The sequence below is a fragment of the Sinocyclocheilus anshuiensis genome, unplaced genomic scaffold (genome assembly GCF_001515605.1).
Source record: "Sinocyclocheilus anshuiensis isolate Anshui unplaced genomic scaffold, SAMN03320099.WGS_v1.1 scaffold334, whole genome shotgun sequence".
NCBI lineage: Eukaryota > Metazoa > Chordata > Actinopteri > Cypriniformes > Cyprinidae > Sinocyclocheilus > Sinocyclocheilus anshuiensis.
Window position 1 is genome coordinate 1,199,706 of NW_015546055.1, and position 16,551 is coordinate 1,216,256.

Sequence of the window (16,551 nt, forward strand, 5' to 3'; positions counted from 1 at the left end):
TGTCTATTGAAAACTCCTTCTGCTTAGTTGTCTTTATTTGACAGCAATTCAGTATTGTAAACACTGGCTCCTGTAAAAACTCAGAGTCAGTCAATGAGAGTTTACATGAAAAATGACAATTCTGTCATCATTTGCTCACCCTCACGTCATTCCAAACCTGTATGACCCCATTTTGACGAATATGTTGTTCATTCAGACGAGTTCAAATATAGTGCACAGACTCTTATTGACCACTTTAATGAAAATTTTTTCATTCTTTTTGGTCGATCCTCATTAGCTGTATTTGCATCGGGAAAAACCATTTGAAAATATTAAAATATTTTTGTGTTGAGTTATCCTGATTTGGAATGACATTTAAGAGTGACCATATTGAGTCATTGAAATGAACTTGAGAACTGAGTAAGATTTTGTAAGTGAATAATTTCAACTGATTTTGTGAACTGGATCAGATGGTTCATTAAGAGACTGATTCAGAAGAATCATTCAGTTGCACAGATAAAATGAAAATCATGCAGATTTGGAATGAGGGTGAATAAATGATGACAGAAATTTCATTTTTTAGAGTGAACTATACCTTTAAAGGCTTTTATGCCCAGTGGAAGATCTCAGTGGCACCTCAACTACCATCATTCTCTTTGGGTGAGGATGCATGTCTGCAGTTCTCAACAGCTATCTTGTTGTATTATGTACAGCTACTCCAGGAATTCATTGCAGTGTGTTTGTATAAGGAATAGTGAGACCTGTTCACTCAAGCCTATGAGCCATTTGTCCCACTAGCTTGTCAAGGTCACACAGTGTTTGCCTTATATTTGCACATGAGTCATATTCATATGAGCTTCTCACATGGCACATGCATATTCTATAACTGCAGGCGAATGCTCTCAAATGCATGCTGGGATCTTTCACACTTCAAGTTTGCCTGCAGACTACACAGAATTCTAAGCCCTGGTTCTTTGATGAATGACAATACTCTTTGATGTTTTTACATTTACAGTATTTTAAGCATAATATTAGCTTGAGCAAACATAAGTTTTCTGTCATAACATTAGTTGCAAAAACCGCCCTTTTCTCTTTCAGTTCTGATGTGGAGTGTGTTTGACTATAAAAATGGAAATGAAAAACAAACCTTCAACCCTTGGCAAATCGGCTTTTTAATGTTTCATTTTGCATCATTTGCACACCAATAAAAACAAATTTGCACAGAAAGATGTTTTGCTGGACTGATTTATGTTTTTTTATATTCTTCTTTTTAAAGACCCCATGGAGTCAAAATTGAAGGTTTGTGGCTTTTAGTGCAAATATTAGCATTGAGGCTGATCTGTATGCTAGCGCACTCCTAAAAGTTGACGAAATAAACAGTGTAACCACATATAAATATTACAGGGGTGGGGTTGGGGGTTTGTCTGTATATCAATTTAACCATTTTATTACCTGCAAGTGTATTACATGTATAAATGCCACCTGCCTCTGACTTGAAGATGTAGAAGATCAGGGTTAGTTGGTGTGCTGTGTGCGCTAATGCTTAGTAGTTGTATCATTTGGTAAAAGGTTGAAATATATTCATTTTGAAAGTGTTTTCATGTGAAAAAATATGCATGTCAAAACATTTCATGGTTTCAACCAATTCATTATATTTATTTGCAGTCCTTCTCTTTTCCACATCTCAGCTCTTTTTTTCGCTCTTTCAGTCATTCTGGCTTCATTCATTCTTTCTCTTTTGGCTTCAGACTCTCTGAAAGGTGTGATTTGATTGATTCATTCGGTGTAACTATTTTCCGAAATCATATCTGTTGTTCACTGTTTTCAGCTGATTTTTTAAGCATCCTTTTAAGCATCCTTTTCAACAATGCAGCAAATGTAAAAAAAACAATAATAGTTAGTATTCATGTCTTCTTGCAGCACCGTGTTTAGGTCAGCAGCCTTTTCCTCTTTCTCATTTGTTCTTTTTTGGTATTTTAATTACCTAATTTGCATTATTTCCTCTTGTTGTCTGTCTTTGTGTTATTTTGCTCAACTGATTTCACCATAGAAACAGTAATTGGATTGTGTTCTGCTGGTCGGTTCTGGCATAGCGATCTGGTTTCAATGAAGCGGTCTTGCATAACTAGAAATTGTACTGTATCAAGAAATTACACATTTCAAAACAACAAACTCTACAGAGTAAATCATATATATTTAGCCAGCTTGTAAGACATGAACCATGAATGCATGTAGGAACCACATGTATGGATTTCTATATAGTGATTATTTGATTTTATAAATCAAATTTGAACCCAGTAACCAACGTCGGGCTCTCGTTTGTCTTGTTTATCCATAAAGACATTTCCTGCTGACGGTTTTTTGAAAAGGCCAATATTTCTCTATAAAAGGATGCATTTTTTAAACACTTGCTCTTTCATTGAGAGTGCCACATTGTTGTGTGATTGCAGAGGCTGCTGAAAAGCCCTCACAATAACAGGCTGTCTGAATGTGAGTTTCATTTGTACCGATAATGCTGTGTTTACTGAGAGCTTCGGGTATGTGCATGTGATAGTGCGTAAGTATCTGCAAGATTATCACTCTTATTATCATAGTTTTAGAGAATTATGCATTTTGGTCCAATGCCCATCTCTTGTTGGCACATTCTGAATTATTATATAATTATAATTAAAAAAGAAATTGAATGAACTCAATTGTCTGTAGCTCCAGGTTAGGTCATCAGAAGAAAGTGCTAATAAATCTCTTCAATCTCTTCCCTTTTTTTTTGGCAGCTTCTTCAGTTTTGAAGCCATGGTCCCAGAAAACCCGTACCGACTCTCTCCTATCCTTTCTTCTCTTTCATCCCTGGCTTCTTCCTCTTTTCTCAGATTTAAGTCTTTAAACTTTTTAATCTATGCAGGTTCTCCACTGAGAATCATAGCTTTAGGCTATTTACACTTCTTTTATCTGTTCAATGTCCTTCTCCTATTCCTGATTTTTATTACTGTATACTGACATAGATAGCAATTTAATTGACTACAATTGTCAGTTTTTCGATATAGCCATCAAACACTAAAAGTGACAACATTCAGACTGATAGTCTCCTCAAACATTCTCTTTTTACACGTTTATAAAATGAATAGTTTTGCCCTTAAATTCTAACTTAAGTCCTTGTAAAATACAGATAAACACTGGTGACTGCACATTTCTTATGTGGAACACAAAAGAAAATATTTTAAGGAATGTTTTGAATCGTTTTTATAATGAAAGTCAACTGGGTCCAAAACAACAATGTGAAAAAAAATAAAAATCACTGAGACCTTAAAAAAAAATATATTTTGTGTTTCACAGATGAAAGTAAATCATACATGTTTTGGAACAGCATGTATTTACATGTATTTAAGAAAGTGTTTGTTCTGATTATAAATATCAAATTTGTATCAAATAATCAAATTTTACCAAATTGGCAACATCTTATAAAAGCAATAAGCCACGGAAACTCCCCTTAACTGCACACATAAAAATAAAGGTTCTTAATTGGCATTGATGGTTTCATGAAACCTGTTACTTTCATTGCACAAAATGTTCTTTATAGTAAAAAATCGTTTTTTTTTTAATGTTCTTTGGGTTATTAAAAAGGTTAGAACTGTTCACTGAAAGGTTCTTTAGCAAACCCAAAATGGTTTTTTGATAGCATGAAACTTTATATTTAAGAGTGTACGGTATAAAGTTACTGTAGTGTACAACTTGATTTTTACATTAAACTTTAAATCAATATTATCAAGTACTGTATATCATATGATTCTGTGTAGCCTAGTAATTAAAGGTCTGGGCTCTGAAAGGTTGTAGGTTCATACACCATAGAGGAGGGTGATCTGTGAAACATAACTATAGTGCATTTGAGCAAAGCACTTAACCCCATTTACTCCAGTGGGACGTCTCTGTAACTTAAGATGGTGATTGTGTGTGTGTGTGTGTGTGTGTGTGTGTGTGTGTGGGTAGCAATGGACCTGGTCATGTACCAGTATATAGCGATTCTTTTGCCAGTTTATTTCCAATGGTTTATTTCTTTTATTTACAAAATCACTTCAAATCCTCCAAACAGGAATTCTGTGGAATAGCAATTATACTCAACCTGTGCAAAATTTTGAGCTAGTCATCATTTGTTTCTTAGTACTGCTGAGATACATTTAGCAGTATTGTGTGCTAGATAGTGCACTTGAAAGCAAATGATAGTCTGTGAACACAAATAACTTATCAGAGATGTCCACGAGTCATGCCAAAACTGCATGTAGACACCAGTGAGGAGAAAGTTCAATTTTAATAGTCTGTCTACAAACTGTGTTACAGCAGTTAGTATGACGGGAAAGGTCAGCTGCAAGACAACATCACCCACACCTTGCCAAGATTAGGTCACATCCCTAAATTGGATCTCTGAGTTGGTGAGTGTAACTAGACAGGTTATGGGGTCACTGGAAACCCTGATGAAGCTGCTGGAAAGAGAAAAAAAGTATTGCCTTAAAAAGTTTTGTTTATGACCACTTAAGCATAAAATGTTATGTGTTGTAGTTGATTCATAACATTTACCATTTATTTATACAATTCATGCTTAGGAAATTTATAGGATTAAAAAAGTGTAAATGCTTTCGTGTTTGCCAGAGATCATGAGGAATATTTACAGTAGGCATTTCCTGTTTTCCAATCCTTAAACTGTAATTAACTGAATTAAATGAATCTACATTTAATGGAGGTGGCTACCCGCTTTCTAATTCTGCTTTTTCCACCTTGTGCAGAGGTCTCTGGAGAGTGGATTGACTTGGGGTGAGTCCAGACGGAAATTCCATTATGCACAGAAATTGGATTTATTCAGTTTTGACCACTCAGTACCCATTCAAGCAGCTATCCCCTGCAGGCTGTGCCGGGACAGAGAAAGGAAGATTTCAGGATGTTTGGAGAGGAGTGAACAACTACAGCAATTAGAGAGAGAGGCTGATAAAGAGAAGAGGTGTTTGTGAGTGATTCTTGCATGCAAGGATGGTTTGTGATCAGCCAACACATCAGCCAACACATCATATCAGGCCAGGCATATCAGGTGTCACTACATCTTACCTAGATTTGGTCAATATTTCTTTGTTCACACTCGTTTGTCCTATTTCTACATAACCTTTGCCGTCATCTGTCGCTCAGTTTAATTTAATTAATAATTCTATTAAATGTAATAAATGTTGAAATTATCTATGATTAATAAATGCTATAGATGTCCATTTTTAGTTCATGTTAACTAATATAGTTAACGAATGTTAGCTGGTTTTCTGCCATGTATTGAACAATGCTGTTGCTTTGTTACTGGCAGAAAAAAAAATCTTTATTGTTGAGCCCTGCTTATGATGGTCTCTGATTTTGTTTAATCTAATTAATGAATTTAAAACCCTAAAAAAGCAAGTTGATTTATGCACAGTAATCCACTTGAGAGTCACATCTTAAATTTCATCGGCCTGATTTATTCCAGGGCTCTTTAAATGACATCTCTCTGGGGAGTGAGAGCGAGATGACAAGAGAGGAGGGCGTGGATGTGAAGCTCTCTCGTTTGTCAAGCATATTGTCTAACACTCTGGCAGGCGGACAAGGCACAGGCTGCTTAATTTGCTCAATGTTCATAATTTACTTATTCAGAATTTCAAATCAGCCAGAATGGGGTGATGGCCCTTTTCTCGCCATCCCTCTCGTGATCAAGGTTAGGTGATATCAGCGCTCAGTGTCAATGTCACCAGATGGCCGAGTCAGAAGATGAGAGCATTTGCTGAGTGAGAATTGTATTCATGCACTTATTCAAAGGAGATCCATGTCAAAATTTGCATACTACCCATTGCAGTATGCAAGATTAGTGCACCCAAAAATAATAGTACCCCAAACGTCTTCTTGTTGTGACGAGAAAACATTGCATTATAGTAGGTCTCAAAACTAATCTTTTAAACTTTTTTTTTACTACAGTGTTTACATGAAAGCAAGTAAGCACATTTAGTATGCAGTATAATGTATGTAAACAAAGTGGGACATATCCACTAAGAGAGCGAGAGTTTATTATATCTTCTTGTGAATAGCGCTACGAATAAATTTGTGATTGTGATTGTTCATCTTCACAGGAGAAAATGCCCTTTGCATTCATGTGCAGAAATATATTCTGCATTTCCACAATGCAAGAATGAAACCTGGGGGTGCTGAATGCATTCATATTGTACCGGTACAAACGAAATTGAAAAATCTGGCTTGAAATATTTTTCAAATATAATCTTACTGCGAGCAATGAAAGCACACAGGGAAATTGCCAAACACTGTATTGTTATTCTAAGTGTGACACAGCTATTGGGGACTTGTTCAGTTTTGTTGTCTTTTGTGTTGATAAGCACCACATCTTACTGTGTCTCTCCGTCATTGCCATTCCTCTCTCTCTCTCTCTCTCTCTCTCCCACCTGTCACCCTGAGGGTGTTGAGTTTGGCAGTGTGGTGAATCTAGTGGAACTCTAAAGTTGACATACTCTCTTTTTCTGTCTCTCTGCTGCTCTGCTGTTCTTCTCTCCTTCTGTCTACCTGTCTACCACTCTTTTCTCTCTCTCAGTTCCAGCCGTGAGACAGTGAGCTGGAAGACAAACGTGTTGATGGGCAAATGCTCTCGCTCTATCTATCTTTATATAGCAAGGTGATTCCATTAAAGCGAGCACACTTGCATCCATCAAAATGGCACAAACATACATACAAGATTGTTTAATATTTTGATAAAGACTCATAATGAATGTGAACTTTCCACAAATGTACTATGGTAACCTTAATTTTCAGCAAAATATTATTAGTTAATTAAAAAAAAAAAAGTTACTACATTTATTTTTACTTGAGCAAGAACGTGTTAACTTGGTATTACCACCACTGTCAAAATAAAATAAAATAAAATAATAAAAAATTTTAACCTGTAGGTGGTCTGTCTGTCTGTTTGTCTATCTGTCTGTCTGTCTGTCTCTATTGATTGATTGATTGATTGATCATGCAATACAAGTCTGTGGGGTCCAGTGTGGTTGTTTGGACCCCATTTGGGGAAGTTGTGGCCTAATGGTTAGAGAGTCGGACTCATAACCCAAAGGTTGTGGGTTCGAGTCTACGTCACTTTCTTTTTTTAACTTTTATTGTTTGGACAATAACAGTTCTATTAAATATATTCTTAGAGCCTGACACAACAACCAGTGATGTGAGTTTAAGGCAGAAATTGCAGTAACTATGGTGTTTTGGTGGTTACCATGGTAATTGTCTGTAAGAGCTGAACCTATACATACTTAATGTTGTGTGAGTTTGTATCCTTCGAATGTGACATTTGCTGTTTAAACGACACCATTCTAGACTTCTTTCAAACATAATAGCACCTTAGACGTTTGGTCTTTGCTGTGGCCTCTGTCCTCTGCACTTTCTCGTATGGATATTCCAGTAAATTACCAATTAACGCTGTTATGCCAAGCCCACTATCACGCAGCACACACTGGGGGCTTGTCAAAAGTAAATGACTTTATGTCCAATGCGGACGCTGATGAATGAGCTATGGAGAGAGCCTGAGGCTCTTCAGTTGAGTTTTTCTGTAAATGGCAGCTTGGAGAGCCTAGAAGAGGCGCACTGATGCAACTCCGGTAACAGAGCAAGCAGGTGTTTATTAAAGCCAGAGTCATTCATAGTCAATTACCCTTTCACTCAGAACAGTAGGGGACTGTTTGCTGAGAGCCTTGCCACCAAACACACATAAAAGCACTCGCGTGTACTTACAGACACAAAAAACACTAACCGTCCCCATTCACAGTATAGAAGTTTACTTGACTTGATGTAATCGCTCATTTGGAACGGCCTGCAATGCTGTAAACACATGTTATGCAGACTTATGTTATGCAGATTAGGAACTTCAGAATATAATCATGAGTAAGATTTTTTTTAATAGATGAAATAAATAATAATAAAAATAAATTAATAATTTTATTCAGCAAGAATGCATTCAGTGCATTCATGCATCAAAAGTGGCAGTAAAGAAATTTTATAATGTTACAAATTATTTCTATTTCAAATAAATGCTGTTTTTTAAACCTTCTATTCCTCAAAGAATTCTGAAAAAAATGTGTCACCATTTCAATAAACATAATAAGCAGCACAACTGTTTCCAACATTGACGATAATAAGAAATGTTTCTTGATCAGCAAATAAACATATTCAAATTATTTCTGATGAATCATGTGACACTGAAGACTGGAGTAATTTAGCTTTACATCACATAAATAAATTACATCTTAAAATATATTAAAAATAGAAAACTTTTTAATAATATTTTGCAATATTACTGTTTCATTGTATTTTTGAAAAATACAGTAAAAAAAAATGTAGCCTTGGTGAGCATCTCTAAGCCTAAGCAAGCTGGTCTTCAGCTATTTAATCTGGTTTCACATACTAACCAGCTAAAAAGTGCCCCAAACCCCCATAAATATATGAATACTGTAAATGTATACATGTCAAAGTACATAGTACCTTTGCTGAAAAGGCGGTTTTAACTGTTCTTACCCAAATCCCCTCTACAACGATTTTTGTATGTACTGTATATTTAATAAATAACTATTGTTATCTTCATACAAAAATAGATGGGATTTGGTCAGTATGGTAATGATGAACATAACCACTCAGACTGCACAAACACAAATTGCAATTAAACTTTAAGTGCACTTGGGGTCTGTTTACATTAGTGACTTGATCAGACTGCTGCATGCACATTACATTTATAGCTACTCAACCACATTTGCAGATATAAACTCATGTTCACATCTGCTGATGCCTCATGGCTCATTTATAATCTGCAGTTGAAGTTCTGCAGCAGTTTAACGCCATGCAGCATTTTAGATCTGCACATGTTTACAGAACTTTTTGTTGTATTTTAAAGAACAGTTCAACCAATCATTTACTGACCCTCACGTTGTTCCAAAGTCCTTCAGTATTCTTATGGGGCTTTTCTGATGCAACTTCAGGAAACCAACAAGGTGTGTGGAAAGACAAATACTTGATGAACACAAAAACAATAACGTATAGATTTCTTCCATGCGTCATATTTGATCCTTTCATTTCCCTCCTTTCACAACTTGTGGTGGGTTTGTTTTTGTGTTCATAAAGTGTTCCAGTATAACCGTAAGCTCTTAATGGAACAAAACCGATTTACAGTCGGTTACGAGATGCATTTCCTCATTTATTTCTCCATTGAAGGAAAAAACATTTGGGTTTGGAACGACATGAGGGTGAGTAAATGACGACAGAATTGTTTTATTTGTGAGTTAGTCCTCTAACTGATAATTCTGTAAACAGTGTAATAGCAACATGTATTTTTTCCAGACAAAAAGCACAATTCTCTGCCTCATCAGACACAGTGTTTGGTTATTAAATCTTTTCAGGGGAACAATGGAAATAGTATGTTGCTAATATTGTTTATGATTCACTGCCCCAGCAACGCCGAGCATTATTCAGCGCTCTCTCTCTCTCTCTCTCCCTCATTTGCACAGCTGTTCTCTTTCTGCTGCATGTCTGCCCTCTACTGTTCAGACATCATACAGCCACATTGATATTTCACGCAACACCTTTGGATCATCAAGGGCATTTGAAAGAGAAAGAGTTGAGCAAACGGTTCATTCCTGAACTGTGCTCAAAACTGAAAGCTGAAAATTCAAGTTGGAATGAACAGAAAAAGCAATAGGATCTGATACTCTGTTGCCCAGCTCCAGGTTGAGGAATCAGGTTTAGATTCAATCCAATTTCCTGGCCTATACCGTTTGTGAGCTATGCCTTTCAACTTTGATTGACTAGCATGAAATACAGAACAAGGAGGGAGTGATAAGACCACATTATTTGTGCTGTGAACCTGGGAATGTTTCAGCCAAGGGAAGTAAAACTGCAGCGCTTATGAACAGGTGAAATTTGATTCATTTAAAAATGTCGTCTACACCTTTATTGCCATCTGTCATAGATGCTTTCTCAATGGAGCACACAGTGTCTGTCTGAAAGTGTGTGTGTTGAGATGATGGCTGCTGTCTCTGAAGCAGAACAGAAGTAATCACATGGAGCTTTTCTGCTCACAGAGCTTCAGTAGCTTGTCTTGAATTCTCTCTTGCTCTCTCTCTTCAATCATGCTCTAGGTCTCTTCTTTCACAAGAGGCTGACCACACTGATGAGCTCTGATAGGAGATATCCCCCCGTGAGCTGAACCCAGAACTATCAGAATTGATGGAGACCATTGATCAGTGTCCCTAGGTAATGATTATAGTTCAATTATTGGGCTTGGTGACAAGTGTAATATTTATCACAATATATCGACCAGACGCATGATGTGCGATAGAAACGCATCGACTGAAAAGCAGTGCAGTTTCATAGGTAGAAAGACTGATGTTGTGTTTGTGCTCTTCATGCACTATACAGTCGAGAATAATTGGAATAGCTTTTTACTGCTAAATACTTGATTTACTCAAGTATTTAAAGTTTTCATTTTTGTACCTTGTTGGTTTGATTGAAATAAAATAGAAATAAAATATTTCTATTATAATTTTGTGTAATATTATATTATCGTTTAATGTTTTTATTAGTATAAATAAAATTGTATTTATATTATAATAAATATTAATCTATTTTAATTAAAAACATTTAAATAAGTTAATTTAGATAAAATGATACAATTAATATTATAATAACAATGTATTTGTAATTTACTTTTTAAATGTACTATTTTAAAATAAAATAGTATAATAATATAAATAATAATGTATTTTATACCTTTATGTTTACAAATATTTAAATTAAATAAAAAATGATGATGATAATAATAGTAAGCTGCATATAATGATAATGAAAATAATACTAACAGTTCAATAAATAGTATTTGTATTATAATAAATAATTAATTTTTATTTTATTTGTAAATATTTAAATGAATAATTTTTAATTTAAATAATGATAAACCATGTTAAAATTATATGCACAACAATGTATTTTAATTCACGTTTTAAAATTAAATGAAATAAAACACTATAATAATAATAATGTTTAAATATTTTTATTTTATTTATATTTAAATGGTAAAATATATTTAAATCAAATAAAATAATACTGTCAGTAATGATAATGAAAATATACTAGAACTGCTCAATGCATGTTACAAGAATTTTCTTCAAAAAATAGAATAAAATAAAATAAATCTAGTTTGACCTTTCTAATTTGATCTATTTCCAGGGTTTAAAAAAAACAAAAGGTTGTTGATGTTTGTAGTTCAATGCAATCTCCAAAAAGACTTTCTGAAATGATTTGCCTTTGATATCTTGTGGTTTTGAAGGATACTAAACTAGAGCACTAGTCAAAGACACTCAATCAAAACTTCATAGCAGATAAAGGCTTTCTCTCCATCACAGTCAGGACCAAAAGTATAAGAATAACTTTATTCCTCAAGAATAAAGTGTTTTATTGTGAAGCGTTTTCTAATGGAAGCCCTTTATTTTCAGCAAATTCCTCTTATTTGTAAGTCTACAGGTATGACCATGACCTGAGGATATTTCTGTGCTGGTGGTCTTTACACAGGAGGAATATCCGTTGTTGTAAGAGGTTTTAGAGAGGCATACAGGATTACTGAGCAGGTTTGGGCTCAGAGCTCTCTATAGCCCTTATGTGTGTTCAGTCTGCAGGTCTCCTTCAAGCCGCAGAGCTTTGAAGCTTTTACAGTGGTCCTGCAGTGAGGTTCAAAGCACAGCCCTCTCTCTCCTCTGCCTCCTTCATTACTCTGCTTCTTCAGTCTTCCTCTCACCCACTCATTCTATCATTAATAACTGGGTATGACTCCTGTGATGCAGGGCCTTTGAATAATGAATAAGCTTTCCTCAATAGGAAATTCCATCCTATTGTCCTGGGCGCTTGAAACAAAGGTGGAGATGAAAGGACAATGTTTCTGTGGGTAAATCTGAAATGGATAGAAGAAAATCTGACATTAACAAAATTGGAAGAGCTTTAACTTCAATCCATTTTTGGAGTAGTTTAGTGGCATTGTTATTTTACATACTTTATTGCCTAAACTAAACTAAACTAAACTAAACTAAACTAAACTAAACTAAACTAAGCTAAACTAAATTAAATTAAACTAAACTAAACTAAACTAAACTAAACTAAACTAAACTAAACTAAACTAAACTAAACTAAACTAAACTAAACTAAACTATTAAATTAAATTAAATTAAATTAAATTAAATTAAATTTTAAAAGAGGCATAAAAGCCCCAAAAAATAACTTTAAAAAAATTGAATTACATTATTACATAAATTACATAAATTTTACTTTTCCCGTCGTCGGTCGAAATATGCACTGATTTGTTTTATTCTGATTTCAGTAAGTAAAATATTGCAAATTCAGTTATAAATATGTGTCATTTTAACAGTTGGTGGGTGAATGTAAAAATGCTAATTGGATATCTTTGAGTTCGTACCAAAAACACTGAAAATAGTTTTGATTTTAATGGTGAATACTGTAAAATACTGAAAATATATGTAAACAAAATGTTACATATTTTGTTACCATATAATTAATAAGTTAATATAATATATATTTGTAATGATAAATATTATTATATTTATTATTATTTATTTATATTTATTCATATTAATTAATATTATTAATAAGTTACCATATAATTAATAAGTAAATATAATATATATTTATAATAATAAATAATGCAATTTTTCAATTAATTAAAAATTTTTCCAATTCAGTTGAGTGAAAAATATTCATAATTTTAACAGTTGGTTGGTGAATATAAAATGCTAATTAAGATTGAGTACCATTAAAAAAAATGATTTTGATCGTAAATAAAATACTGTAAATATATGTGAACAAAATTGATAGTTACCATTTAATTTACAATTCAAATGTATATTATATTTAACAAAATAATACATAAACCTTTACAGTAAAATATTGCTAAAGTGGTTTATTTTATAAAATAAAAGTTACCTCATATAATGTGCGGAGGAAATGTTCACAGAAGTAACACATCACATTTGTTTTACAGTGTTTGGTTTCAGTTTATTGGATTATTTTAGTGTTACCCTAATGGTGTTTTGTGTTGGCGTGGGTATAACTGTGCTCTGTCTCTACATATTTCAGCCACCGTTCTTGTCCATGACCTACTTTAGTTGTTCAAAATTGGTTGGTATATTAACATTAGTATGTCAGTTACCGAAATATGTGGATATGAGTGTTACTGTATTTCTTACAGTAAATTTCTGGCAGCTGCTGTGTGCTATGTAGGACACTGCAGATAATAACTGGATTAATAAAACCTAAAAATAAAGTATCTATAATATTTTCATGCCTCATGTCTTTTGAAAACCACTGTACCCTTTGCGGGTGAGTCAGAATGTAGGGCGTTAAAATATTCGAAGTGATGCTTGCAAAACAAAGTGAAAAAGAAACAAAGAGACTTAAAGAGAGCCACAAAATGATGGCCTAGTTCAACATCTGACAGTATGAATCATCATGTGCCCTACTTCTGTGCTGGATCCGTCTGCGAATCTGTCCTTTCCCCTCTGGGCTTCTTGTACACTGAGGACTCAACAGGGTTTCTGTCCCACTCACGACCTCAAAACAAAACAAAGCAAAAATATGAATGAAGTGAAAGGTCGATTGATCGTTTTGTGGAATTTGGTGACAATTATGTGAGTTATTTAAGATCACATTTTCTCCAGCTTGGCTGTGAGAGCAGTTTCAGGTGTCAAGACACATGAAAACGTGACCCTTAAACAATGAGAACAATGAAATTAGGTTAATCGTAGCCGTAAAGGCACCTGACAATGTACAGGTCAGGCATTAGTGCATTTGACAGGTCACAGTAAAATGATATTAGACTGTGATCAGATTTCATTTCACGTTTCGATACTAGTATTGCAGTAGTGACACCCAAAAATCCCCTTTATTGAATGAATTTGCATGACCCACTTTAGTTAGGCGCCCATTTTAAGCATATAGATGACTTTAAATATGTATTTTCTACCTTTACTACCCTTTACACACACCTCTGGCACTTTTTAAGTGTGCATAATAGTTTTAATTCAAATGCAAAAGGCCCAAATGCTATTTTAAGGCAATCTAATTCCATTTCCATTGCAGATGTCACGATTTTATGCTACTAAGTAAGAATCCACTCAAGAGGACAGTGATTTGTTCTTGTACCAGCAGCCTTTATTCAAATTAAGCATGCATTAATGGATGAATCACAAATATACATCTACTTTAAAGAGCTCAGCCTGCCATAGAAATGATAAAGATACAAAGTGCAGAGCCAAGAACAAAACTTCAGATCTAAAAATCAACGCTTTGCTGCACTCTCCTTTGGCCCACTCTCATTCGAAATTGCTTTCATTTCCATTTCTTTATTTATGAAGTTGGACATTCAGAAGGAATCTATAATACTCTGCTGTTGCTTCAAAAGTGTTGATTTAAAAGTTATGTTTCATTGTAAATGCAGGGATGTTTTGGGCTGTGCACGAGTAGTCTTAATAAGGGGGTGTCAAAATTTCATGAGAGTTAAGCAGAAAGAGTAGTATTTAATAAATAACACATATAACATTTTAGAAGGTATTAGGGACTGTCTTAGGGAGCTCCAAACCCTCCACACACATTCAGATTTATTTCCTTTTTGTGTTTTACAGGTACCACAGCGTGCGCTCATTGGGATTGGATTCATTTGATGGGTCAATACTTTAATTTTTAATGCACTTCAATTCGAAAATACAAAATTACAGAGAATTCACATTGCCTTATATATAAACCTTTTTTATACATAAGCTTTTTAACATGTATTCCCAGATCCAAGCTACACTTAAACACAAGTTTAAGGTGTAGAGCTGATATCGTGCACTGTTGCTCTTCTAAACCACATTATGCTATGATTATTCACCAAGAAGCACTTTAGGAAAGATCAATATGTCCAAAACAGTTCTACGCTGAGCCCTGCTCAGCCTTCCAGCAGTGAGAGATCGTCCCGGCGGGGACCGGCAGTCCTCTCTTGGAGCAGGAACAGGGTGTCTCATCTCACCGGGGCATTTTTGAGGGTGCGTTGTGCCAGTGTCTCTTGTAGAAAACTGCTCCCATTGCTACGGTCATGATGCAGGCGAATGCCAGGATGCCCACAGCCACGCCAAGACCCACAGAGGAGTCTGAAGGTTTTTTCGTGCTGATTGTGACTTCTGCAAAACAAGGACACGTGAGGTTAGCATTACAAACAAAAGGAGCTAACTACAATACTGTTCAAAAGTTTGATTTTAAAGAAATTACTACTTTTATTCAGCAATAAATGAGTCTAAAATGACATAAAATACATTAATAGTGTTACAAAAGATTTCAAAAAATATTCTTCTTTTGAACTTTATATTCATCAAAGAATCCTGAAATAAAATATATCATGGTTTCCTCAAAAATATTAAGCAGTACAATTGTTTTCAACATTAATTTAATAAGAAATCTGTCTTGATCAGCAAATCAGAATGATTTCTGAAAGATCATGTGACACTGAAGACTTGAGTAATGACTGCTGAAAATTCATATTTTTTTCAGAAAATAATACAATTCAGAAAGTAATTCTTTAGCTGAAAAATAACTTGCAACCAACAAAAACTAGAATGCAATGTCAAAAACAGTGATAGACAGCAGTGCTTACTGAATGTTTATCTGTAAATAAATACATAATAGCTCACAGAGTCTCGAGCTGATTAATTGATCTAGTTCATTTAGATGATTCATCTGAACAAACTGATTCACTAAAATGAATCAAACTTTCAAAGTGCTACATATGAACATTCTACAAGAGAGCGCTTGATTATTGCCTATGTTTGTTTGATTAACTTAGTATTTAGTTAAATTAGTTAACATTGCTACATTCAATAAATGATCCCACCAAACACTGGAAAATATGAAGAGAATCTGGACAAGTATTACATGCTTTACATGTCAAACAGTTTAAGCTCACCTTCCTCTTTTGTTGCCACCACTGAAATGAAATGAACAGAATAAAGTCAGTTTCTCAGATCTGGAAAGAAATGTAAATAACTTAAAACTCAGTAGTGCTGGTGATTAATTCATATTAATTCATTCAGTTTGTTTTCATGAAGGGGAAGGAATGTACCGTTTTCTGCGCGTATGATGATGGCTGGTGATGTGATGGTGGTGGTTTCTGTGACACCATTTGGAGAAGGAGTGGTGGTCAAAGGCACAACGTCTCTCCTTTTTCGTTTGCCACATTGCTGTGGAAAGAGGCATGGTAAGTCTTGGGCAATGTCTTGGCCAATGTTTGTCTCTGGGTAGTTGAGCTGTATGTATGTGTTGCTATTTTTGTTTAGACAAAGCATCTTCTACCCGTTTAATCCCAAAGTTTGTGTTGGTTAGCATGTTTTATTTCAGTGAACCATTTTAGTCATCTATCGGGATCCTTAGGAATACGATAAAATGATTTCCCCTATGCTTTATGGGACAATAGTGTATATATATATATATATATATATATATATA

The 16,551-nt window shown here is 34.5% G+C and overlaps 1 protein-coding gene across 1 annotated transcript in view; it reads right to left on the reverse strand.

Annotated features, from left to right (window-relative positions):
- Nucleotides 1-14,477: 14,477 nt before the first annotated feature.
- Nucleotides 14,478-16,551, reverse strand: part of LOC107699269 (zona pellucida-like domain-containing protein 1) — a 5,726-nt gene continuing 3,652 nt past the window's right edge. The window contains exons 9-11 of the mRNA XM_016500475.1: nucleotides 16,169-16,286; nucleotides 16,013-16,033; nucleotides 14,478-15,233 (exon numbers count right to left, since the gene is read on the reverse strand). Of these exons, the coding sequence (XP_016355961.1) occupies nucleotides 15,079-15,233; nucleotides 16,013-16,033; nucleotides 16,169-16,286 (294 nt within the window). The 3' untranslated portion in view covers nucleotides 14,478-15,078. The remainder of the gene's footprint in view (nucleotides 15,234-16,012; nucleotides 16,034-16,168; nucleotides 16,287-16,551) is intronic.